The 22,777-nt window shown below is 50.8% G+C and overlaps 9 protein-coding genes across 9 annotated transcripts; 4 read left to right on the forward strand and 5 right to left on the reverse strand.

The window, feature by feature from the left end:
- Positions 1 to 1,255: 1,255 nt before the first annotated feature.
- Positions 1,256 to 3,315, reverse strand: PHATRDRAFT_42768 (predicted protein; the record flags this gene model as incomplete). Its single annotated transcript, XM_002177175.1, has 3 exons — positions 2,227 to 3,315; positions 1,904 to 2,147; positions 1,256 to 1,817 (listed from the first exon to the last, which is right to left on the reverse strand). The coding sequence occupies exons 1-3, from the start codon at positions 3,218 to 3,220 to the stop codon at positions 1,256 to 1,258; spliced, it is 1,800 nt and encodes a 599-aa protein (XP_002177211.1). The 5' UTR covers positions 3,221 to 3,315.
- A 469-nt stretch (positions 3,316 to 3,784) lies between these two features.
- Positions 3,785 to 9,052, reverse strand: PHATRDRAFT_42770 (predicted protein). The gene is made up of 3 exons (XM_002177176.1): positions 8,372 to 9,052; positions 7,269 to 8,337; positions 3,785 to 7,202 (listed from the first exon to the last, which is right to left on the reverse strand). Exons 1-3 carry the CDS (start codon positions 8,989 to 8,991, stop codon positions 5,631 to 5,633), a joined length of 3,261 nt encoding a protein of 1,086 aa, XP_002177212.1. The 5' UTR covers positions 8,992 to 9,052; the 3' UTR covers positions 3,785 to 5,630.
- Positions 9,053 to 9,549: 497 nt separating this feature from the next.
- On the forward strand, positions 9,550 to 11,664 carry PF2K1 (bifunctional 6-phosphofructo-2-kinase). The gene is made up of 3 exons (XM_002176678.1): positions 9,550 to 9,911; positions 10,063 to 10,506; positions 10,594 to 11,664. Exons 1-3 carry the CDS (start codon positions 9,713 to 9,715, stop codon positions 11,571 to 11,573), a joined length of 1,623 nt encoding a protein of 540 aa, XP_002176714.1. The 5' UTR covers positions 9,550 to 9,712; the 3' UTR covers positions 11,574 to 11,664.
- A 295-nt stretch (positions 11,665 to 11,959) lies between these two features.
- On the reverse strand, positions 11,960 to 12,493 carry PHATRDRAFT_31840 (dihydrolipoamide transferase; the record flags this gene model as incomplete). Its single annotated transcript, XM_002177177.1, has 1 exon — positions 11,960 to 12,493. The coding sequence occupies one exon, from the start codon at positions 12,491 to 12,493 to the stop codon at positions 11,960 to 11,962; it is 534 nt and encodes a 177-aa protein (XP_002177213.1).
- A 512-nt stretch (positions 12,494 to 13,005) lies between these two features.
- Positions 13,006 to 13,557, reverse strand: PHATRDRAFT_31841 (predicted protein; the record flags this gene model as incomplete). Its single annotated transcript, XM_002177178.1, has 1 exon — positions 13,006 to 13,557. The coding sequence occupies one exon, from the start codon at positions 13,555 to 13,557 to the stop codon at positions 13,006 to 13,008; it is 552 nt and encodes a 183-aa protein (XP_002177214.1).
- Positions 13,558 to 14,267: 710 nt separating this feature from the next.
- Positions 14,268 to 14,528, forward strand: PHATRDRAFT_7349 (predicted protein; the record flags this gene model as incomplete). The annotated part of the gene is made up of 1 exon (XM_002176679.1): positions 14,268 to 14,528. A coding segment is annotated over one exon (261 nt), but the record flags the coding sequence as incomplete, so codon positions are not given.
- A 2,394-nt stretch (positions 14,529 to 16,922) lies between these two features.
- PHATRDRAFT_8945 (aminotransferase) lies at positions 16,923 to 18,158 on the forward strand (the record flags this gene model as incomplete). The annotated part of the gene is made up of 1 exon (XM_002176680.1): positions 16,923 to 18,158. A coding segment is annotated over one exon (1,236 nt), but the record flags the coding sequence as incomplete, so codon positions are not given.
- Positions 18,159 to 18,978: 820 nt separating this feature from the next.
- On the forward strand, positions 18,979 to 19,801 carry PHATRDRAFT_42774 (predicted protein; the record flags this gene model as incomplete). The annotated part of the gene is made up of 3 exons (XM_002176681.1): positions 18,979 to 19,119; positions 19,376 to 19,434; positions 19,541 to 19,801. Exons 1-3 carry the CDS (start codon positions 18,999 to 19,001, stop codon positions 19,799 to 19,801), a joined length of 441 nt encoding a protein of 146 aa, XP_002176717.1. The 5' UTR covers positions 18,979 to 18,998.
- A 265-nt stretch (positions 19,802 to 20,066) lies between these two features.
- Positions 20,067 to 22,463, reverse strand: PHATRDRAFT_17504 (predicted protein). Its single transcript, XM_002177179.1, has 2 exons — positions 21,894 to 22,463; positions 20,067 to 21,792 (listed from the first exon to the last, which is right to left on the reverse strand). Exons 1-2 carry the CDS (start codon positions 22,257 to 22,259, stop codon positions 20,137 to 20,139), a joined length of 2,022 nt encoding a protein of 673 aa, XP_002177215.1. The 5' UTR covers positions 22,260 to 22,463; the 3' UTR covers positions 20,067 to 20,136.
- Positions 22,464 to 22,777: the final 314 nt, after the last annotated feature.

Below are 22,777 nucleotides of genomic sequence, written 5' to 3' on the forward strand. Positions count from 1 at the left end.
GTGCGAGGCCTTGACTGTGAATAAACGGTCACGTTCGCTATGGTTTATGTTTGAAGGAGTTTAATGTCATGTGACGCAAAAACTAGGGGCGCCTATTGGAACGAGAACGAATAGACACAGTAATCAATGTTTCAACGTAAAGATCAGTGTTTATGATAGCGTATGGTTGAAAGATGGCGCGATGACAGATCATTCATAGTGAGTCTATAGAAAAAAGTGTTCCGATACCGGGACTCGAACCCGGGTATCCTGCGTGAAAGGCAAGTATGCTAACCACCTACATCATATCGGAGCAGATAACTCCTGAGAAAATGCGAAAAACATGTTATTAGTAATATGTTTTTCCCAAGTGTCACCTTGTTTTTCGTTTCTTTTTTACATTGCGATTAGATATTTACAGGTAGTAACCATACTCCAATCTACAGAGCTGCTACCTAGAGAGTACGTAACTCGGCTTTACAGTTAACATTCACACATTAAAGGAAATTACTGAAATTTTACAGCGTCACCATCTTAAAACTTGGTTTTAGATATTGCAATTGGGACTGTTCCATTCTTGCTGTACATCGTAAAAACAGTGATGACAAGGCAAGATTCCACTTTCGCTAATGAAAAGCAAGGCAGACTTTCCCAATGCATTGCCAACAATTATTCACTTGCTATATTCACAATGGTTTTTCCTCATTCTGACCATGGCTTCCAAACTAGCAGTACCAGCAGCCAAAACCGTCTTTCTCCTGAAATGTTTCATTTCTCTTGAAGCAACCCGCGCTTGCAGTCAACCAAAAGAATTTAAACCTTTTCAGACAGATCCTCGGCAACATAGAAAATTTCCGCCGTCCTGACATTTACGTTTCGATATCTACATTATATATTGTGTAACTTAGGTCTCACATTAAAAACGACCATACCACGATGACAGCACCGCTTCCCGTCCGCTCAGCGAAGTTAAGCATTGTCGGGCTCGGTTAGTACTACGGTGGGGGACCACGTTGGAATACCGAGTGTTGTTCTTTTGCATTTCCTTTTAATATCGACTGTAAGGTCGCCAAAAAATGCAAAAGCCATCTCAAGCCCATATTTTAGTTTTGTGGTACTAACTAGAACTGTCTGTTAAAACCGGTGTATTAACTGGAGTTTTTCAAGTAAGAAAGGCGCACCAAGAATACGAATTTGTGTAAGCATCAGTGTAAAACCAGACAGGACTCTCGACTAGACATTTCTGTACATCAAATGTAAATAAGGGATGGGTCGCTTAATCTGCCTCGTCTGTATCTGGGTCGTTGTCATTTGTGTCGTCTTCTGTATCAGCAGACGCCTCTTCCTTAAAGTCATCAGTCCCCACACTATTTAGTACATCATTGATTGCACTCGAAAAGTCTTCTCGAGTTACAACACACGCTTCGAGCAAAGAGCCACTGCGGGCATGTGATGCAAACACCTCTATCGCACGCTCCAACGAATGGCTCGCTGCCGCTCGGGAGACCCCGGCCAACGACGCTCCAGAAAAGCCGTCGCACTCAGCTGCTAACATTTGGAGGAGTTCGTCATAGGACGGTAGGTCTATAGTGGCTTGCCTAGCCGCTGCGGAACCGATGGGGGCATCGCGTACCAAGAGCCGGCCTGCTTCGTGCATACTCCGCGTGTGCACTTGCAAAATACTCACACGCTGATCGACCGTCCGTGGCGGTGGCACCTCGATTTGCACTTCAAAACGACCAGGTCGTAAAAGAGCAGGATCAATAAGACTTCGCTTGTTGGTAAGCCCAATAACAAGTGTGGGAACACACAGGGTGTCTACTCCGTCCATTTTAGCACTGCCACAGACAATTAAGAATTAGTGTGATTGTTTACAAGGCAAAAAGCCAGCTGCCCAGCAGGAAGTAAGGCGATCAAAACTTACAGTAATTGGTTGACCACACTATCGCGGGCGACCCCAGCATCACCTTGATCTCCAGAGCCACCACGGCCTCCCCTGGATCGAGCGATGGCATCGAATTCGTCCATGACGATGACGTGAAGAGCGGCTCGCTCAACTGATTCTCCTCCGTCGCTTTCCCTAATACGAAAGTAGTCATATATGTCCGGAGGATTATCGAAAACCTCCCGAAGATTCTTCTCGCTGCTGCCAACAAACTTGTCCATGACTAATGTAAGTGAGCAAGAGAGCCAAACGATAAGTTCTGATCTTTGTCAGGAAATGGCGTGCCAAAATCATGAACTTACCTTCTGGACCGGAAACCACCGTAATCGGACGCAATGGCGAAAGCATTTGACCCAGCTTCCGCGCAAGCAAAGTTTTTCCACACCCCGGCTTACCGTACAACAGTAGTCCACGAACAGGCTGAATGCCAAGCTCCTGTAAGAGAAGTGGCGGTGCGGCCAAAGGAGTCCATACCCGTCGCTTGACTTCTGCAAGGACATCATCCAGCCCTCCAATCCCTAGATTTTGCCCTTCAAAAGATGATCCAGCCCCAGCTAGAGCTACCAACTCTGAAACCTTTGCCGATGCAGATTTTCCAGGGTCATTTGCTAGAGTCTCCGTCTGGTTGTCTACGTTGTCTCCTTCAAGGGACTTCTGGAGTTCGATTTTCTCCCTTGCAAAGTTTTGAGGATACAAACTGGAATCCACTTGTTTCATAAAATTTTCGCCGGTTGGGCTCGGGGTGGTTCTACTGCTCAATACCGAGCGGCTAGAGTGTTGGTCGACAACCGCTTTAGATCTTCTATCTGCTTCCCATTGTCGCCGCTGTTCAGCCTCCGTGCGCCGCTTCTCTTCGTCTGTCTTTCCGAGGTCCACCGTAGATTTCTCGGGCTGTCTACGTTCCAAAGACAATCCCGCTCGCTGAATATTTCGCTGGGCTTTTTTTATCAGCTCTGGTTCTTTTGCTTCGGCTTCAATTATGTTCAGCACGTTGCCGATTCTGGTTTGAAGCTTCGGAGATCCCGTAATGATCCAGCGATCCAACAGGCTAGTCAAGTTTTCAAGTAGACCCTCGATGTACTTGTTGTTTTTTACTAGAATCTCCTCGTTTTGATTGGTGGCTGAAATGTTTGAGCCGCGATCAACATTTGCTTGAGATGGCAGAGATATCAATGAAGTCGAGGGGGGGAAGCGTCCAGCCAGCACATTAGGTCGGACAAAAGCTGTGGCTACAAGAAGGACTTGAGAATAAATAACGAAAGGAAGCAATCCTTTTCGCTTATGTTCTCCTGTCATAATGACGCGATCCCTTTCTCAATTCTAGTAGCCTTCCAATGATGTAAATCGATCAGGAATGCCAAGGTGCATTCACACTTTTTGTCAAACGCTCGTTGGCCTTTTCGTTATGAAAAAAATTGAAACCATCGCTCCCACCCAAAGATGAGAGATACCGGATAAATACGTTATACAATTCGTGTGATCGAATCGAGGATACGTGACTGAAACGTTTCGGGATTCACTGTCAAGTGCTGATCGGCGGAAAGGTACGAATATAGTCCCTCACAAAAATTGGGCTTTTTGCGCGCACCTAGCAAATTCAACGCCGACATCACAAAACTTTCCCGTGAAGCCCAACGGTCCAAATTCCTTATGTGACTTGCTAAGAATCCGAGATCTTTGTAGACCCCTTCGGTTGGGAACAATTTGGTTCTTAGATGACTTTCCCAAGCAACGGTCGCCAGATCTGACATTAGTATGGCGCTTAAGGCTATTTGTGACGGTTGAGGACCCGAATTGGAAGTTTGGCTAGTTTTCAATCAAATCACTTTTTCGATCCGTACCTCGGTGGCGAGCCAAATATTCCATGCACTATAAAGCTGAAACGATGGCGGAAGATCGCTCCTGTCGGAGGGAACTTACCAACTTCTCCCCGTCGCCGCATGCGAAGCGACAAAAACTGTTGCTGAGCGAAGAATCTCGAGCTTGTACGTCGAAGAACTCTGTCGGCGCAACCGAATTAGCGTCCGCGTTTGCGCTGGCCTCTCTTGCTACGATGACTCCTACTTTAAGCAGCCGAAAAGGAGCTGTTGAAGCTCGGGATCCCGAGGATGGTCGATCGCCTTCCTGGGAATCGCACATTCCCCAGAAAGGACCCTTAGTCGTCTCTCCGGAAAAGGGCTCCCCCGGAAGGATTAAGAGTAGAGTCCGCTTTTCACCGAACGTCGGGGGTGTTGATGCGACGGTCGCTCGACTTGAGTCTTTCCCTCCAAGACGAATTGCCGAAGCTTCCCGCTTGCCCGTGGGTTTTGCCCGGGGAGGTGGAGTTCCAACGGGAATGCCTAGAGAGTGGTTGGGAGCTAGCTGGGGACGGCAATGCATACCTTCTCCATTGAGCTCACAAGGTAGCCAGATGCGTCAGCTTACATACGCCCAATCAATGTCGAATGAATGGGTCTGTGATTTTTGCAACGTCGCCTCTTTTCATACCTTTGAGCAGGCCTGTATGCATGAAGAAGTCTGCCAAATGCGGCGTGTCCTAGTCAGCAATCGTCCCATACATGTATGGCATCCAATGGACGCCCTAGCACTGCAAAAGAACCATTCGTATCCGCGTACAGAGCGTATCCACAGTAGTACTAGAGTGGAAACGGAAGAAGCTGAAGTTACATCAAGTCATGACAGGGAATGGTTCCGAGGGTCAATTTCCTTAGCAAATGCTGAATCTGATCCGGAATGGCTCTCGGAAATGAACTGCTATATTCGATCCAATTGCGTCGAAGTATTTTCCGCGACGCAAGACGACGTCGCTCGGTCTTCAAAACGGGGTCGTATTGGTTTGCATCAAGTAGGCGTTCGATGCCGATTCTGCAAGACTAGTACAGGTGATGGGGTAGCCATTGCAGCTGTCTCCTTTCCTACTTCCATGTCTGGTCTTTACGAATCAGTGAAGCGCTGGCAGCGCGTCCACCTACCTTTATGTCACCAAATTTCTGAAAGTGAAAAAAGAGAATTGACTCAGCTCAGCAGTATCGATTCATGGACACCAACCACTCGACAGTATTGGGCTGATTCTGCAAAGTCTTTGGGGATGGTCGATACGGACGACGGAATCCGATTTGGGACAGATATTTCTGGAAGAGCTGATCCCTCAAACAGCGCCGATAAGGTCGAAAAACCAGCCAGTGATTCAGACGTTTCCGTCAAAAGAGCGTACCTTCAAGATGGAGAGGATATTGTATCTACCGATGACATGAGCATGGTGCCGTCGTATGTGTACTTTCTGATGCGTCAGGTTGAAAACTGCCAATTCACAGAAGCTGATCGCTTTGTCGCACGATCGAAAGGTCCTGTTGGTTGTCCCGGCTTTCAGTGTCGGCATTGCCATGGGCACGCAGGTTTAGGGAAATATTTTCCGATTTCTTCCAGGAGCCTTTCGACTAACAGCACTTCACAGAATATTCACGCTCATATCTTGAAGTGCCGTAAATGTCCACCTCAAATCAAAGAGCAGCTAGTTTCGCTGAAAGAAGCGAAAAGTAGAGCGCCCCGTCTCGAGCCGGGTTGGCGCAAGATTTTCTTCGACAAAGTGTGGGAACGCCTTCACGGCGTACCCTGAAAAGGGGAAGGGATCAGTACAGGAATATCATCAGAACAGTAATTTTATCTGTAAACAATTAGAAGCAAGCTTAAATCGGTTACTACAGTTTCAAGACAAGCGTCCGCTCAAGGATTCGAAGAGACTCTGACCAACACCTCCCAAACTCGTTGCTTGATCGATGTTCTGCGCGGCAGCAGCTTGTTCGTGAGGCGTGAGACACAAAACAGCGCCAATCACTGGAACAAGATTCTTCTTTTCAGCGGCTGTCTTCGCGTTAAGGAAACTGAGCATAATGTTTTTTAAATACTCAATGTTCGTAGCGCCACTGTTGGTCTCGCTGCAAGTGCCGTTTGTGTTTCCAGGATCATGTATCGGCATCAACTTTTCGAAGCGATTAAGCTTCGACTCGGATTCTTCCATCTTTCTCCGCATGTCCTCCATTGCGTCAACCGCCTCCATCTTTTCTGATTGAACGTCAGCGAGAATATTCGCAAGTCGATTGATTTCGTTTCGTGCAGTCTTGAGTTCCGCCTGCTTTTCCATTGCGAAAAACAACGGTGTGGCGTCATTACCCCCATTCGAATGCGTTCCGTTTCGAGACCCGTCCAAGCCATAATTGGTCTGGTCTGTCGATTCCAATTGAAATTTCGTTGGTACAGAGCCATTCATCTCAACAACGCTCTTCAAAGCGTCCTTCATTTCTTCAATAGCAGCGTTGGCATCCTGAAGTTCCTCTTGCAAGATTCGGATCGTTTCGTTGTCGGTAGCTTTTTCTGACACTCCATTTTCCTCCATGCTTACTGGTTTTGACTCCATGGAGCCCTCGCCCATCGACTCTTTGACAGTCGTAAGCTCAGATTCGCTTCGTTTAAGTTGTGCTCGGAGAATGGCACTGTCGTCCTGCACTTCTGCGATCTTGTGTTGCATCTTTGACAGTTCTTCTCTCAGCGATGCCGATCTTTCTTGTTCTGACTCAAGTCGGGAAGTCGACTGTCGCAACTGCTCAGCAATTCCAGATTTAGATTCAACTGCTTGCGACAAATCCTCTTGAAGTTTGGCTGCTTGTTCCTGAGCAGACTTCGTTTCGGCTCCAGCCGCTTCAAATTTCTGTATAGCCTCGGATTTTTCTTTTTCCATTGCCGCAACGTAGGCCTTCGCTTCCGCCAACGCCTCCCTACTGGCAATCTCGGCTTTGACTGCCCGATCCATCGAAGAATCGGCGGTACTTCGAGCCGCCCGTGCCTCGAGCTCGGCTTCTTCCTTGGCCTGAACGGCTGCCGCTGTCCGCGCATTGGCCATCGACAACGAATTTTGCGCTTTGCGTTTATAATCAGCCAGAGCCTTTTCGCCTTCCGACTTGGCTTCTTGCACCCGATTCTCGGCCTGCTCCAAGACGATGGCTGCGTCGACAAGTTTGACCTTGAGCTGTTCCATTTCTTCTTGTTTTTCGGATCCGTTGCGGTTTTGGTGCGTGAGTTGTGACTTCAACTCGTCCACCCGAGATTTGAGGTCAAGGTTGACTGCGTTCAATTCGTCCGCTTTTGTATGCAATTCGCGACACTCCACTCTGCGGTCTTTCAGCTCCGTAGCCACCACTTTGACGCGAGCCTTGAGATCAGCCAGCTCTTGCTTGCTACCCGCCAAATCAGCTCGAGACGTTTCCAAAGCAGCCTTGAGACTCTCCACTTGCTCATTTGCTTCCGTCGCTCGTTGCGAACTTTCCACTAATTGGGACTGCAGACTTACCAATTGATCGTGGTGGGCTTGCGCTGCTTGACCCAGGTCACCATCCCGCGCTTGCAAGAGTTGCTGTGTTCCGGTCACCTCCCGTTGCAATACTTCCAGTTTGAGCTTGTACCCTTCGTTGACCCGTACCAGGTCGTGTAATTGGTCGTTCTTTTGATCCAAGGCGGTTTCGTACTTTTCCTGCAACGCCACCCGTTCCGTGATACATGCGTCATGATTCGTACTGGCCAGTGCTTGTTCCAATGCGCGGGCGTGTTCCGTTTCCAGGGCTTGTCGTTCGGCGGCGTGATTGACTTCGACGCGTTGCATTTGCTGCGAAAATTGTTCCCGTTCGTCGTCCATAGCGACGGCGCTAGCGTGTTGATGGGTGGCGAATCGCGATGGTGGCAAAGCGGAATCCGCCACGTGGTCTTCCGGTGACCAGCCGGTCTGCAACCGTCCAGTCAACTCTTCCGCCAGGTTGCCGTTGTCGTTGGCGTATTCCAACCGATCCCACGGTCCCCAGTAGGTAGTGCTACCGTCGTCCACGTCCATGAGAAAGAATTGCGGATACTCTCCCTTGGCCGCGTGGGCCAGTGTGAACAATTCTTCCCGCCAGGATTTGTGCTGCGGGTCGGCTCCGTCCACAACGTCGTAGAGAATCTGACGGGCGTGGAGAATGGTAAAAGCTCGTTCTTGACGTTTGTGTGCCGTCTTGTTGAGAGAGTTCATGGAACACAGAACGAGCAATTTCTTAAGCGGTACAGTGCTGGTGATTCTGGTGGCAGGCAAATCCGCGTCGACGGCGTCGAGCGTTCCATTGGACGTTGTGGTAGGATCCGGGTCCGTGATGGCGGGGACAAACGCTGCGACCGGATTGGACGCGTCGTGTGGTAGGTCGACCACATTCTCGACCGACGACAAATTTTCAACACTCGCGGTTGGCGTCGCCGGATCCGACAGAGACTGGCCTTTCGCGTCCGGCAATTCGAGCGGTATCTTGTGAACAGAAGGTAGTCCTTCGTCTTTGTCGTCAAAGTTGTCGTGGTCGTCATCGTTCATGTCCTCGTCGGATTCATTGATGCGGGGACTGGTTTCGTCGTCAGCCTTCCGTGCATCGTGACGACTCCTCGTCGGACCGGGGGAGTTCGTCGTGCGCACGTGTATCGTGGATTGGTTGATGCCCCGCGATGGGCGCCACTGGCGCGTCCATTACGGCAGCTCGGTCGGGAAGAACAGATTGTGGATTATAGTCAGCGGCGTCGTCGACGGTTGCGGGGGTTCCGTCTTCCAAGTCGTGCGAGTCCAGATTCTCCTCCCATCCATCCGCATGGGACCGTACGGGTGCGTGCAATGCTCCAGTCGTCGCTTCCGGTAACGACATTTTTTGCGGCGGCTTTCGGTCGGTCGACGTGCGGAGTGTTTCCCGCTGTTCGGCAACGGCCGACGGAACAAGGAGCGACGGTTTTGGTCGGGACGTTGCGTGGACGCGGGGCACCGACAAGGATGGCGGCAGCGGAGAAGTCCACGACGTCGTGACGGGTGGTGGTAATGATCCAGTGTCATTCACGTCGTTGGTTGTTACGGACACTTCTGCTTTGGCTGTTGCTGCTTCGTCTTCCTGTTGTTGCATGGCGTCGAGATTGAATAAACTAGAGGGCGTGGCGACCGTCAAGTGAGCCGCCTGTTCCTGCAATTCTTCCTGCGCCTTTTTGGCCCAGTCCGTAAACGACGAACCCCACATGGTTTTAGGCTTGTTCCTGTAATTCAAACACTACCAACAATAACAACTACAATAACAAGAGGGATTCGGAAGAGGGGGGATGTTGGAACGGTACAATGGCTGTAACCTCGTTACCCTGAGGTCGTCGAACGGGCATTCCCCAACCGTGCCCGAAATGCCGGGGACGTCAAATTGTCAAACTGTCACACGGCCGTGTAAGTGCCTACTGGCACTTCTACTAGCACGGCTGACAGTGACCGTGACAGGGAAACCAGGTTTCCAGAACCCTACTTACAGGGACCCTCGTGGGAAGGGGTCATTGTCGTGAGTGACCGAATCACCGCCGATCACGTCGGTGCATCCTTCCGTCACGCGCGGCAGGCCGTAGGGTAGGTGTACTCCCATTCGAAACACAATCCTACTCACTCTAACGCAACAGTCACGCACGAACCCCTCCGGAAGAAGTGTCTGGTGCCACGGTCCGTTGTCGTTGGTTCTTGTCGCCCACGCTTCTCTGTCAACCGAGTCGCCCGAACTCGGCGAATCTACCAGCCTGACACGCTGTCATTGATCCCTGCCTGCTACTATTTGCTGTCACTGGCTGCTGTTGTTCTTGTTGTCGTTATTGCTAGTTATCTGTAGTAGACGTAACGGGGTCCATTCCGTGAGTCTCATTGCGCGTCCGCATCCATCCACACCCCGCCGCGCCCTCACATACAAACGAACACGTTGCCTCGGAATCATGTCGTCGTTGAATTCCATACCCGCGTCGTCCAGCGTTTCCGATTTGTTGTCGTCGCAACGCTTTCGTCCGCCACCGAACATTGACAACCCCATGCCACATCGCTTGCCGGAAGGGGAAAACGCCGCTCCTCTCGAAGTCACCGGCACCACCGCCTCGGACAAGATGGTCATTGTCATGGTCGGACTCCCCGCCACCGGTACGTGGGACAAGAGCGATACACAATCACACATGCACACCCCCTGTACTCACAATCACGTAAATGCACACTCTGACCAAACGCTTTCTCGGCAACGTCACGTCACGATATATATACACACACTTGCATATACTAATCAACTACCATATAGGCAAAACCCACATTGCCAAACGCATTTGTCGTTTCTTGTCCTTTTTTCACGACATTCCTTCGCAAATATTCAACGTCGGTGACTATCGTCGCCAGTTGTGCGGCGCGCAAATGCCGGCCGATTTCTACGATCCCTCCAACGAGGCTGGACAGTTGGCGCGCCACCAGGCCTGCGACGCTGCTCTGGCCGACCTCCTCGAGTACATGAAGCAGGACGGAGTGCGCGTCGCCGCCTTTGACGCCACCAATTCGACCAAAGCCCGACGATCCCATATACTGCAGGTGCTCAAAGCCAGTGGACTGGGATGCAAACGCATGTTTGTCGAAAGTGTCTGTGATCACGAAGCGCTCTTGGAAGAGAATATACGGAAAGTCAAACTCTCCACGCCAGATTATCGTGATATGGACCCCGAACAGGCCATGCGAGATTTCAAAACACGACGAGGTACGTACCGACCGTCGTGATCTTTGCACGACACTGCCGAACACACTTCTTTGGGACTCACCCTCGTGTTGCGGCCGGGGGTTTTAGAAAATTACATGCGCGTCTACGAACCCGTCGACGAAACCGACGGACCGCACATTAAAATCATCAACAGCAAACAATTCATTGTCACCAACATTCGCGGTTATTTGCCGCTCAAGGTTGTGCACTATGTCATGAACCTGCACACGCTGCCGCGCACCTTTTACTTGACCCGTCACGGACAATCCGAATACAATTTGTTGGGCAAGATTGGCGGTGATTCCGGACTGACACCCGCCGGTTTGGAGTACGCGCGTCGACTGGCGCAATTTGCCCAAACGCACATTGGTTCGCAAACCGTCACGAACGAAACCACGGGTGAATCCGCCACGGTCCCGCGGCCGGCCCGTCTCTGGACGAGTACGCTACGACGTACTTTGGAAACGGCCCAATTCATCAACCACGAGGCGCTGCAACACACGTGGGACAACGGCGACAGCGCCGAATGGCTCCAGTTCCGTCCCATGGCGCGCCGCAATTTGGACGAACTGTACGCTGGAACCTGCGATGGCATGACGTACAAGGAAATTGAACAGGTCTATCCGGAAGAGTTTGCCCGTCGGCAGGACGACAAATTGTCGTATCGTTATCCCCGCGGAGAGTCGTACATGGACGTGACGCTGCGACTGGAACCGCTTGCGCAAGAAATGGAACGCACCCGGGAACCCGTCCTGATTGTCGGTCACCAGGGTATTTTGCGAATTTTGTACGCGTACTTTATGGGACTAGACCGCAACGAAGCGCCGTACGTGTCCATTCCACTGAACAACGTAATTGAGTTGACCCCACACGCGTACGGATGTCACGAAAAACGGTTCTGCCTGATGCGCAAGGAAGAAATGTTGAACGATGGACAAGACGAACCGGTCACGAGCATGCCGGTGAAGACGAACGGCGGCACGTCTCACCGGGAGCCGGGTGCCAGTACCGTCAGGCCAGCGTATTACGCCGCCAACGATCCGGTCATGAATGCACCCAGTTGTTAAAAAAAAGAAAACCAATATCGGTGGTTGCTACCGGAGCCAGACCATGGTTAGCATCCCTTTTAAAAGTAAATAGATGTTGAGAATTGTCTGGACACAGGATAGAGAGCTCTTGGTCGTTTCCGGAGCAAAGAATCACAAATAGAATGAGAAGCTGGTTTGCAAATCCTATTTAGAATAATAACAGTTTGGTTTGCAAAGCCCGTGTCGAACTTGTTTGTGAGAGGGCACCGGAAACCACATGGAGCTTTAGAGACCATGAGTACTTAGGGATTTCCAACCTTCCATTACTTCCACAGCACGCAGCGAGAGCGTCGGTCAAAGCAGTCGACAGCGATTGACCTCAAATGGTATTATTTGTTTGATGGAGAAAGTGAGCGACCCATGCTTCACTCCTCCTCGTTCGAACTCTTTTTCTCCTGTTTTTCTTTGCCTTTGTGTAGGAGCACACAAATAACGTCATTGTCTGGGATTGGTCCAGACGGAGCTTCTACCAGAATTTCGCTGAGAATGGAGAGGTAATCGTCGTCCAATTTGAGGCCAAACACAAAGTCGGGCGTTTCAATGTCGCACAACACGTCTTCCTGCATCACAACATCTCCTTCCTTCTTCAACCATCGCAAAACTTTACCATTATCTTTTCCCATATCCGGCATACGGACTCGGATTTCTTCCGTATATTTGCTTCGATCAATGGGCGCGGGTACGGATTCCCCGTTATCCTCTACCGCTGCGTCCGTTATCGCGATGGGATGGTCCGGGCCGAGGCTGTTCGCGTCGCTCGATGGATCACTACCGGTCGACTTTTCGCTGCTACTAAAAGGCTGCAGTCGGTACGCGGAAGGAAAGTGAATAGCTGCGAACGAGGAGGTTGGACGATACCGACACATAGTGTGGCGGAGGGCGAGAATACGGGTCGCCATGGTGACGACGATCGAAGAATCTCCCGGTTCGTGGGGAAATGAGTCCAAGGCAGAGGTCGTCGAAGCTCGGTTTTTTCGTTGCGCTGGAATTGGAGAAATATCTCCTCGGACAGACCGAGCGACGGTCCCTTCAGTATTTTCTTCATCTCGGTGACAATTTGACTACAGTGCGCGCATGGTAGCTTTCCTATCCGTCCAACTTATCTTTGTCAATATATATATTTGACAATGAAGTACCTGTGACGGATCAGACATCCTATCTCGAGTGGATGCGATCGATTATGTATAGTGTATACAGCACGCGTGTATCTAAGGTAAAAGGACTTTGTAGAATGGTTGTCGAGCGGCTCTGAAGGTTTCGTCAGCCCTACATCGATTCAAGCAACGCACTTTATCGTTCAAGAATGATCCTTTAAAGTTAGCAGGATCGAGAAAAACGTTAGTGGATCCTATAACATCGTCGGTGTTCTGTTGAGAAGCAACGGACAGTGTCGGTCACTCCACTATTAATCCTACAGGGGTTTCTTTTTCAGTCGCAAAACTCCCTTGCTCATGAACCCGATCGAAGGAGCGGGACCGTGTACATCCGACGCGCTGGAACCTTTCTTGTCTTTTCGTTTAGTGGACACGGTGGGTAGGACAATTCCGGCTTCTTTGGCTTCTCGCAGCTCCCGTACGTGTCGTGCCGCCGCCTTTTTCTGAATGCCACGAACAATCGGTAACGGCACCTGGTGCTTCTTACGGTGCCTACCCGTCAACAACTTGTACTGCTCGTCTTCAAAATTGCGTTTCTGTTTGCCGACAAAGGCCGTGGCACCGTACGACCGGACCTGTTGCACGGTCGTATTCCAGTCCAACAACGATTTGGATTTTGGCGGTCGTTTTTCGTTCGGTGTATCGGAAACGGATGCGGGTACCCTCTGACGCTTGTTTGGCTTTTGCGACAGGGGAAAGCCTCCTGGACATTCCACAACCTCGACGGACCGCGCTTGTTGTTTGCGCTGCTTGGCGGCTTGTACGGCTGTGCGTTGGGCGGATCGCGGATCGGCCGGACTGGTCGTCATGATTGTTCTATAAAACCAACCGCTGGTACGAATCGGGTTATTCCTTGTCTCGTTTCTATCAAGAGAATATGGGGTTGGGAATCCGTCACGCCGCTGTCTTCCGCGTCAGTCTCCTGTAATCTAACAGTACAGTTCGTTTGGGGGGGGGGAGCCTCGTTCCATTGGAATGGAAATTGCTCGTTGCCTCGGGGATGTTTCGGGGAGGGAGAAGGAATTGGTGGACTGGATCTATGTCGTTCCGTGTTTGGATTGAGCCAATCCAAAGTCGATCCTATGGCGCGCCCTTTCATTTCACCACATAACCCAACCCCACCACCCATCGATCCTATCCTTGTGCTCGACAGACCGTACGACAGTTATATGTCAATCCATCTCGTGTCGATCCGCCACTTGCAATTGTCAGTGAGCGCTCCCACACCGGATCGGATCGGTGTGTACAACTACACAAGATCAATTGCTTTTTATCAAATCAAAAACTGCCGTTTCCATTTGTTGTTGCTTGGTGTGTGTGTGAGTCAGTATCGTGACTGGTAGGCAAAACAATTTCCGGATTGATTGTACCCTCTTGCGTGGTAGGTAGTATGAGTTTTGGCGGCCGGGGTCGTTTTTCTCCTGGCGCTCGAGGGGGCCGTGGTGGGCGTTCACCAGGAGGTCGCGGCGGCGGCGGACGCTTTGGTCCCCGCGACGAAGGTCCCCCGGCAGAAATTGTCGAAGCCGGCTGTGTAGCGCACGACGTCGAAAGCGAACTGCTGTGCCAGTGGCAACTGGCCGACAAAGTACCCTACTTCAACGCCGGTATCTACCTCGAGAACAAACGCAAAATTGGCAAAGTGGACGAGATTCTGGGGAAAGTCAACAATATATTTGTGACCATCAAAATGGATCCGGGTATCTTGTCCAGTAGCTTTCAACCGAAGGATTTGCTATACATTGGGACGGACAAACTGTTGCCGATATCTCGATTTACCAGTCCCGGAGGTAGTAGTGGAGGTCGCAGTGGCGGCGGTGGCCGTGGTCGTGGACGTGGGCCACCCGGTCGTGGAGGGCGAGCATCCGGTCGTGGAGGTAGTTTCGGAGGACGCGGCGGCGGTGGTGGACGAAGTATGGGCCGCGGGGGCAGCTTTGGTGGACGTGGCGGACGAGGAGGCGGCCGGGGCGGTAGCTTTGGTGGACGTGGTCGTTTCTAGCACCCGAGTGATCAATGCCAAACGACCAACACGTATGGGTCGGATTCCAAAACCGTCTTTTTGTTACATTAATACTAGCACACTTTCACTACATGTAGAATAGTTTGGACCAATTAGGTTGTTTGGTCAACTCGGCATATTGACGTGCAGAAGACGTAAACAAGACACCCTCACAGGCTCCTGTGAATATTCCAGGATGCTGAAGTCGGGTGGGTCTTTTGCGGAACGAGATATATGGTACAACCTGCTACGTATGATAGTAACACTAGTGGTAATTTGTTGTACCAAATTGGGTTGTGGTTGGAACAATGACGTGATCCTGCGAGTGCATGAAGACGGGTGGTACTGGTAACAATGTAAGGAGGGCGCATTGGATGGATGGATGGATGACATACCCAAGCACTAGTAGTGGGGAAGTCCCACCGAAAGCGTCTTCGTGACTCGCCAAGGCAACCGGAGACACAGCGAGAATTTACGTTCGGAATCGAACAAAAATTCGAAACAACATGATATCTGTTGACTGAGAGAAAGAGAGAACACACCAACGGAATAGAACAAGTTTGGGAAGAACAATTCTGTGGACGGTCATTCTCCACGAGATTCTTCGTTTACCGTTCCTGTAGCGTCTCCCGGCGCCGCTTGTCCAACGCACATCGATCGAGGTCGTGGGTTCGAGGTAGTTGGCGTGACAGGAGTAGCTAGTTCAGGGTGACTCGAGTACTGGTGGTGATTTTGAGGATCTCTCCCCGTTTCGACCGTTCTCGGCGTTTCAATCACGCCGTCCTCTGACTCCTCGACGCGCGCGCGCAGAAAGCGAGCGAACACCTCGGCGAGAGGTCGACATTCTCTCCCTCCTCACGTTCCGGTTCGGTAAGAATTTGGATTCCGCGCACAACCGTATTGTAGACCTCGAAGGCGACGTGGCGAGGTCGAAACCCCGTCTCTCGAGCTGCAATTCACATATTTCGCTTTCCTGTGTCTGTGGAAAATACTACACTACTTTACTGGAGAGTGACGAAATTCTCAAATATTGTGATTGGCGGAATGATATTGAAGATGTCTGTCGTTGCATAAGCAATCAGCTGGCTAGGAACTCTTTCCACCAATCAGAATTCCATTCGGAATCATCCAGGGTGCCTGTCTCCGAGATGGAACACCAACTGGGCCACACAGGCCAACCCACCGCGAGAATGACCCCGCGCCCAAAGCGAGTTTCTATTTGGGACCTCGAGCCTCGCACTCCAGCAGTAGGCTGGCTACAGAGGGTTGTACGAGCATTCGAATTCCCGGACTCCCTCGTTCCGTCGGTGTCGTCGTGGGCACAGACAAGACCCGAAACCTCGAGCGAATGAGAAAAAAGTGAGACGAAATCCACAACCGATTTCCATCACTTTTTGGACTACCTGACCAACAAGAAGAATCGGAAAACCAGCCGGCGCAACCCAAAACGATTCCCAAAAAGTCACAATGAGCGCTCAATATCACTCTTTGGTCACTGCGGCAGCTGCTGTTCGACGGCAGGCTCCGAAAGGAGCTCGTGCTTGGTCCCGTGCACTGCCCTCGTTAGAGGTATGTTTGTACAGTGGTTTCTCTGCGTGGATATGTGTATGTGTCGGTAGTAGTGAGACGAATATATATATGACTGAGGCTTTTTTCCGAAATGAGAAATTCGGGGACCTTGGACCCGAGAACCCTTCAAGGAATCTGGTACGGTTCTGCTGGTCAAAAATGCACAAGCAAGTGTGCAACATTGGTAGATTCGGGCAATTCTCATGGTCGGCCATTGGAATTCTGGTACGGCCTGCGACGAAGAGGTCCAGCTTTGGGCAACTGGTTATCCGCTTGCATTGGTTATCCGCCAATAAAAACCCAAAGAAACCTGGAAGCCCGGGTCAAGCGTCTACCAACGCATAGCAATCACTGTGTTGTTTTCGAAAATGATTTCTTCTCGTTCGCAATGGTTGGTGTGTGTGTATTACTCGTCAGGAGTCTCACACGCACGCTTTCCTTTTCCTTCGGCAGCGCAAAGACAATGTTAAGAGTGACATTCCGGCAGTCGACCCGGCACACTTTCAACCGATGGGATCCTGGACGTCCGCCAAACTCAACCAGAGTCGCTCGGAGAATCCCTTTATGATGACTTGGGTCCCGGGGAAGGCGCGTGAAGCCGTCCCAAACATGACGCACGGCGAGGGCGTCTACCTTTACGACGACACCGGCAAACAATACTTGGACTGGACCTCACAAGCCGTGTGTGCCAATCTGGGCCACGACATACCCAAGGCGGTAGTTGAAGCCGCTGCGTACCAAATGTCCACCCTCCCCTTTACGTACGGTGGCACCGGTCTCACCGAAATTCGCACCAGGACCAACCAACTCATGGCGGAAATATTGCCGGGTGATTTGCGCGCCGCCGTCTTTCCCAGTTCCGGAGCCGAAGCCAACGAAGCGGGCATTATGATGGCACGGCGCTTTACCGGCCGTAACAAGATTATTTCCTGGTACCGATCCTATCACGGAGCGACAGCACACGCCGGTGCAGCGACGGGAGATTTCCGACGCTGGTACGGATCCGACAATGTCCCCGGATTCGTTAAAGCCTTTAACCCGTTTCCGCTCTTTTTCAATCATGGAGGCAAAGACGCCACGGAAGAAGAACGAGTCGAAGCGGCCCTCAATATGTTGGAGGAGCAAATCTTGAACGAAGGACCGGAGCAAATTGCGTCAATAATGATGGAGCCAATTGTGGGTGCCGGGGGATGTTTGATCATGCCGGATGGATACATGCAAGGGATTCGTGCAATCTGTGACAAGTACGGGATTCTTATGCACTTGGACGAGGTCATGGTTGGTTTTGGACGTACCGGCAAATTGTTTGGTTTTCAAAATTACGACGGCGTCTTGCCCGATATCATATCGTGCGCCAAGGGAATTTCCGGAGCGGCCATTCCCTTGTCCATGACGGCCTGTACGGAGGAGATTATGAATTTTTTCGAAGACAAGCCGCTCGGATGGGGGTCCACCTACCAGGCACACCCAGTTGCTCTAGCGGTGGCGTACGAAAATGTCAAGTACCTGCTACAGAACGATATTGTTGGACGTGTGCAAACCATAGCGCCCATGTTCGAGTCACACATGAAGAGACTGGCCGACAAACACCCCTGCATCAAGCAGTACCGTGCGATTGGATTGTTTGGTTGCTTGGATGTACAGGATGTTTCCGGAAACAACCCAAAACTACAACACGAAGCCGCACACGACGCCTTTTTACTCTACAAAAAGGCCTACCACGACAACGGACTGGTCGGTTTGCACCGGTATCCGCACATTCACTGCGCGCCACCGCTGATCATTGAAGAAGAGGAACTCTCGGATGGTTTTGATCGGCTGGATCGATCCTTAGATGTTTTGGACGACGCGTTAGGCTATCACGTTTCGGATTCCGAAGATGCGGTTGCCTCGTCATGACGCGCTTGGTTGAAACAATCCGACGACGACAAGAATCGTAGGCTCATCTTCCAATATACACAACCTCCTGTCTAAAGTACAAGCCCCTCCTCCTGTTTGTTTCCAGAAGTCTTTTCAGTGTCTCTCAATGTTTGTGAAATTGAATAAGTTGCAACTTGCAAAAACTATTGACAGACTTTTGTCTATTTACGTAGTAGGAACACTATGTTATACCTTGATTTTTCCAGTATGCACGGATTGTGTAGCCTAGCTGTGTGCAGTTTGATTGCTATGAAGAGTAACTCTGTCAAGAACATGCCTATATTTGCGGTTATTGTAGAAAGTATTTACTGTTGTGTTTGTATCTGTTGCAGAAATGTACTACCATCTTTTGTCAAGCTCTGTTCCTATTAATTCTTGCTTCACCGTCAGAGGGCGGTATTCCAAGCACCGTCCAAAAACCGAAGGGACTTCGCAATCCCAATTGGGAACTTTGCGGGAGCTCGAACTCGAAAACGATGTCACCCCAGAATTTAAAAAAAGTTCTTTCGTCATGGTTCCTGTAGAGGAATTCCTCACAATGCGAGACAAGCTCCATTATTCCAAATTCCAGGATATGGGACCAAGCTACCCACGGGTGTCGTTGGTGTCGTCCTCACGATTGTGGCACGGTCAATGTGGAATGACAGACGCCCGAGCCGCATCGAGAGAACGGATGAGGCTTCGCTCGGCTCAGGATTGTTCCGACAATAAAAATCCGATCAAAGTGCTCTCTTCGTTTTTTTGTAATTAACTCTGACTGTGACCATGGCTGCCCATCCCGATACCAAAATTGACTGCTCTAAAGTCTACGTCAAAAAGTCGTCTTTCTCCAACGAACAGACGGGTGACTTTGATGGAGCCTTCGCCTTTGTTCCGTTTCAAAAAGGTATGCTGACGACCCAGCCCTCGACTAGTCGACGCCCAAGGAAGAGATGATACGACGCAAATGTCGGACTCGAATGACAATGCAAATTGTTATTTTGCGATGGGTGCTGGTGACATGTGTGAACTGTTAGCGGATTGTTAGTTTTGCCAAATGCCGATGACAAGGAACGATGGATTGGATTATTGGGCTAACCTGGCACTACATCACTTGGGTATCTCGTCACTTACCACGTTTCTTGTTTTTGTTCCTTCCGCAGGTGATCTTGTAGAAAAGGGTGTTATGCGTCGTCTTCCCGATGGCTTTGACGGAAACACGGTGAGTCGGATCGGAAGAAGGTTCTCGGATAGTCTGATCCCGCGACGGGAATTTCTTTCCTATTCGGAATGACTGACCAGCATCTCGACTTGTTTGTTTACGTCAGTGCCCTTACATTTTCACTTGGAGTGAGGAGCGCCCCAACAAGATCTGGGGCATGGGTTCGGGATGCTCACCCTTTTTCAACACGGATCGCGAAGGCAAGGCTAACACGCACATGGTCCGCTACTACGACGAAGATCGCTTCGAAATCTTTGCAACCCGGGACATTGAAAAAGACGAAGAGCTTACGCACACGTACGTGTCGCTCAAATGGCGAACGTGTTTCGCGGATATCAACGAGATTGTGCACAAGGACGATCCCTAAATTTTAAAAAGCGTTGACTATAGGAAAGGTTTTCTTGGTGGCTGGCGTTGTAGAAAATTGGGTTGCACCCGTTGCAATAGCTTCTTTAGTAGTACACGAGACTCGCAAAGTTTGACTGTGAGTCACAGTCTCCGCTTGTGCCACTACTGTTCAACCAGCTCGTGACAAACAAGACGTCTTCAGATTCCAACCAAACATCTACAAAGAATTGTACGCAAGTATTCCGCAATAAAATCTATGAACTGACATAGTTGTAAACAACAAAGAAGCAGGTACATGTAGCTAGTAGTCTTGTAAATGTTTTTATAGGAAATGGAACCAATCACCAATAGTTTTTACACGCGTGCTGGCATGCCCTGGAAGGGCAGCTGTTCGCGGTTCTTTTCCTCTCCGATGATCTTGTAATCAATAGTCTTGGCCTTGAATTGTACCAGCATCATTTCGAATTCTTCGGCAGACACGACTTCTTGGTCCATCAAAGTCTGCGCCAAGTGCTCCAGCAAATCCCGGTTTTCGCTCAGAATTTGCTTGGCCACCAAGTATGAGTTGTTGACGAGGCGTTCGACTTCTTCTTCGACAGTTCCCATGATGCGGTTGCCCCACTGGGTTGAGCGACGCATCATTTGCATTCCCATAAACGGACCGGCACCTTGGGGTTCCGAAAGCGCAACGCGGCCCACCTTGTCGCTCATTCCCCATTCCTTGACCATGCGCTTGGCAATGTTGGCTACCTGCTGGATATCGTTGGAGGCACCGGTGGTAACCATGTCTTCACCATAGATGATTTCTTCCGCCAGACGTCCACCGAGAGCAACGGCCAACTGCGACTCCAAATACTGTTTGCTGTACATGCCGGATTCGAGGCGAGATTCTTGAGGAGCGAAGAAAGTCAAACCACCAGCGCCATTGGAGCGGGGAATGATGGTTATCTTCTGGACTTGATCGTAGTCGGGTACGAGGGCACCCACAATGGCGTGTCCGGCTTCGTGGTAAGCCACAAGTTCTTTCTGCTTGAGCTGGGGGTTGCCACCCTTCTTTTCCAAACCAACCATAATACGGTCGACGGCACCATCGATCTGTTCCCAGCCAATGGTGGACTTTTCCGCACGCGCAGCAGAAATTGCAGCTTCGTTCATGAGATTCTCTAACTGGGCACCGGAGAAACCAGGGGTACGGCGGGAGATGGCTTCGAGGTCGACATCGGGTTCGAGAGGCTTGCCACGAGAATGAACACCCAAAATACGGGTGCGGCCCTTGAAATCGGGAAGATCAACGGTGACCTTACGATCAAAACGGCCCGGGCGCAGCAGGGCGGAATCAAGAATGTCGACGCGATTGGTTGCGGCAATGGTAATGACACCCGGGTTGCCATCGAAACCGTCCATTTCAACGAGGATCTGATTGACCGTCTGTTCGCGCTCGTCGTTACCTCCGGCAAAACCGGCACCACGTTGGCGACCGACGGCATCAATCTCGTCAATAAAGATAATGCAGGGGGCGTTCTTTTTGGCCTGACTGAAAATGTCGCGGACGCGAGACGCTCCCACACCGACAAACATTTCGACAAACTCAGAACCCGAAATACTGATGAAGGGAACACCAGCTTCACCGGCCACAGCCTTGGCGAGAAGGGTCTTTCCGGTACCGGGAGGTCCGTCCAGGATGACACCGCGTGGGATCTTGCACCCATTCTTGGTGTAGGCTTCGGGTTGCTTGAGGAAATCTACGACTTCGGCGAGTTCGAGCTTGGCGCCGTCGCAGCCGGCCACATCGTCAAAGGTAACCCCGGTATCGGGGACCATTTGTACTTGGGCTTTGCTCTTGCCGAACCCCATGGGGTTTCCGGGCCCGCCCATGCCGCCTCCCATACCGCCACCAGCGCGGCGGGAAAGGAAAAAGAGACCGGCAAAGAGCGCGGCGGGGAAAATGAGACTCTGGGCGAGTTCACCGAGACCACTGGCTTCTTGAGCGGGAAGAACGGTGACATCAACCTGCGCGGGATTGAAATTACCATAAAAGTTGGTGAGACGGTGGTGTATCGATATTGATGGGGTTCGCTGGAAAGCCGTCCGCACGAATAAACGTAACGTACCTTGTGTGTGGTGAGAGACGTGAGCAGATCCGGATCATTGGGGAGTGCTTCAATCTTGACACGAGCGCCGTCTACATCGACTCCCAACAACTGCGTACCGTCAGCACTGAAGGTGACCTTCTCCACACGATCCGCGTTGACGAGTCTCAAAAAGTCTGAATAACGCACGTCGGTGGGCTGGCCGTAGGAATTCTGCTGAATGACGGGCAAATCGTTATTGCTCGCCGGCGGAGGAGCGTCTACGGCCATGTATCGAGCCGAGTTGTTCGTTCGGCGCGATGTCCGGGACGGCAAGGCGTTTGGTGTAAAGGCAAGCGTCTTGTCAGCCACGAGGAGGGCGAATACGGTACCAACAGCAAATTTCATGATTCCAGTGTTTCGATGAGAGAGAGAAATATGAAGCTAAGGAGCTGCAAGAATTAATATCAAATGGGTAAGAGAGTCAAAGACTTTAAGAGAGTGACTCGTCCACGAACGTTTTACAGTTTCACTTCGGAAGTGTCAGAGAATAGTGAACTGTCGTGCAACAAGTCAGAGAGACGAAGGTCTTTTTTCGGTTGTCGTCCTTTTTCGATAGTCTCGGGTTTGCCGGTGGGGAAATCGCAAATACCGACATATTTTCACGCTGAGTAAGTGCTGGATGCGTGTGTACGTGTCTCTTTCGTGGGGCTGTGTGTGAGCCAAAGATACGCACTATTCGACACAGCAATAGAAACGAAGCTCGAGGAACTTAATCTCTCCTGAGCGTCTGAACCTACTTTTCCTTTCGAACCATACCATTGCAAGAAAGGATAAAGGGAGTATGTAAATGGGATAAGGAGTGCATGTATGAGAACGCAAACCTGAACAACACGTCAGCACAGGAATCCGTCGGGCGTCCGGGT

Source organism: Phaeodactylum tricornutum, chromosome 1, assembly GCF_000150955.2.
Source record: "Phaeodactylum tricornutum CCAP 1055/1 chromosome 1, whole genome shotgun sequence".
Taxonomy (NCBI): Eukaryota; Bacillariophyta; class Bacillariophyceae; order Surirellales; family Neidiaceae; genus Phaeodactylum; species Phaeodactylum tricornutum.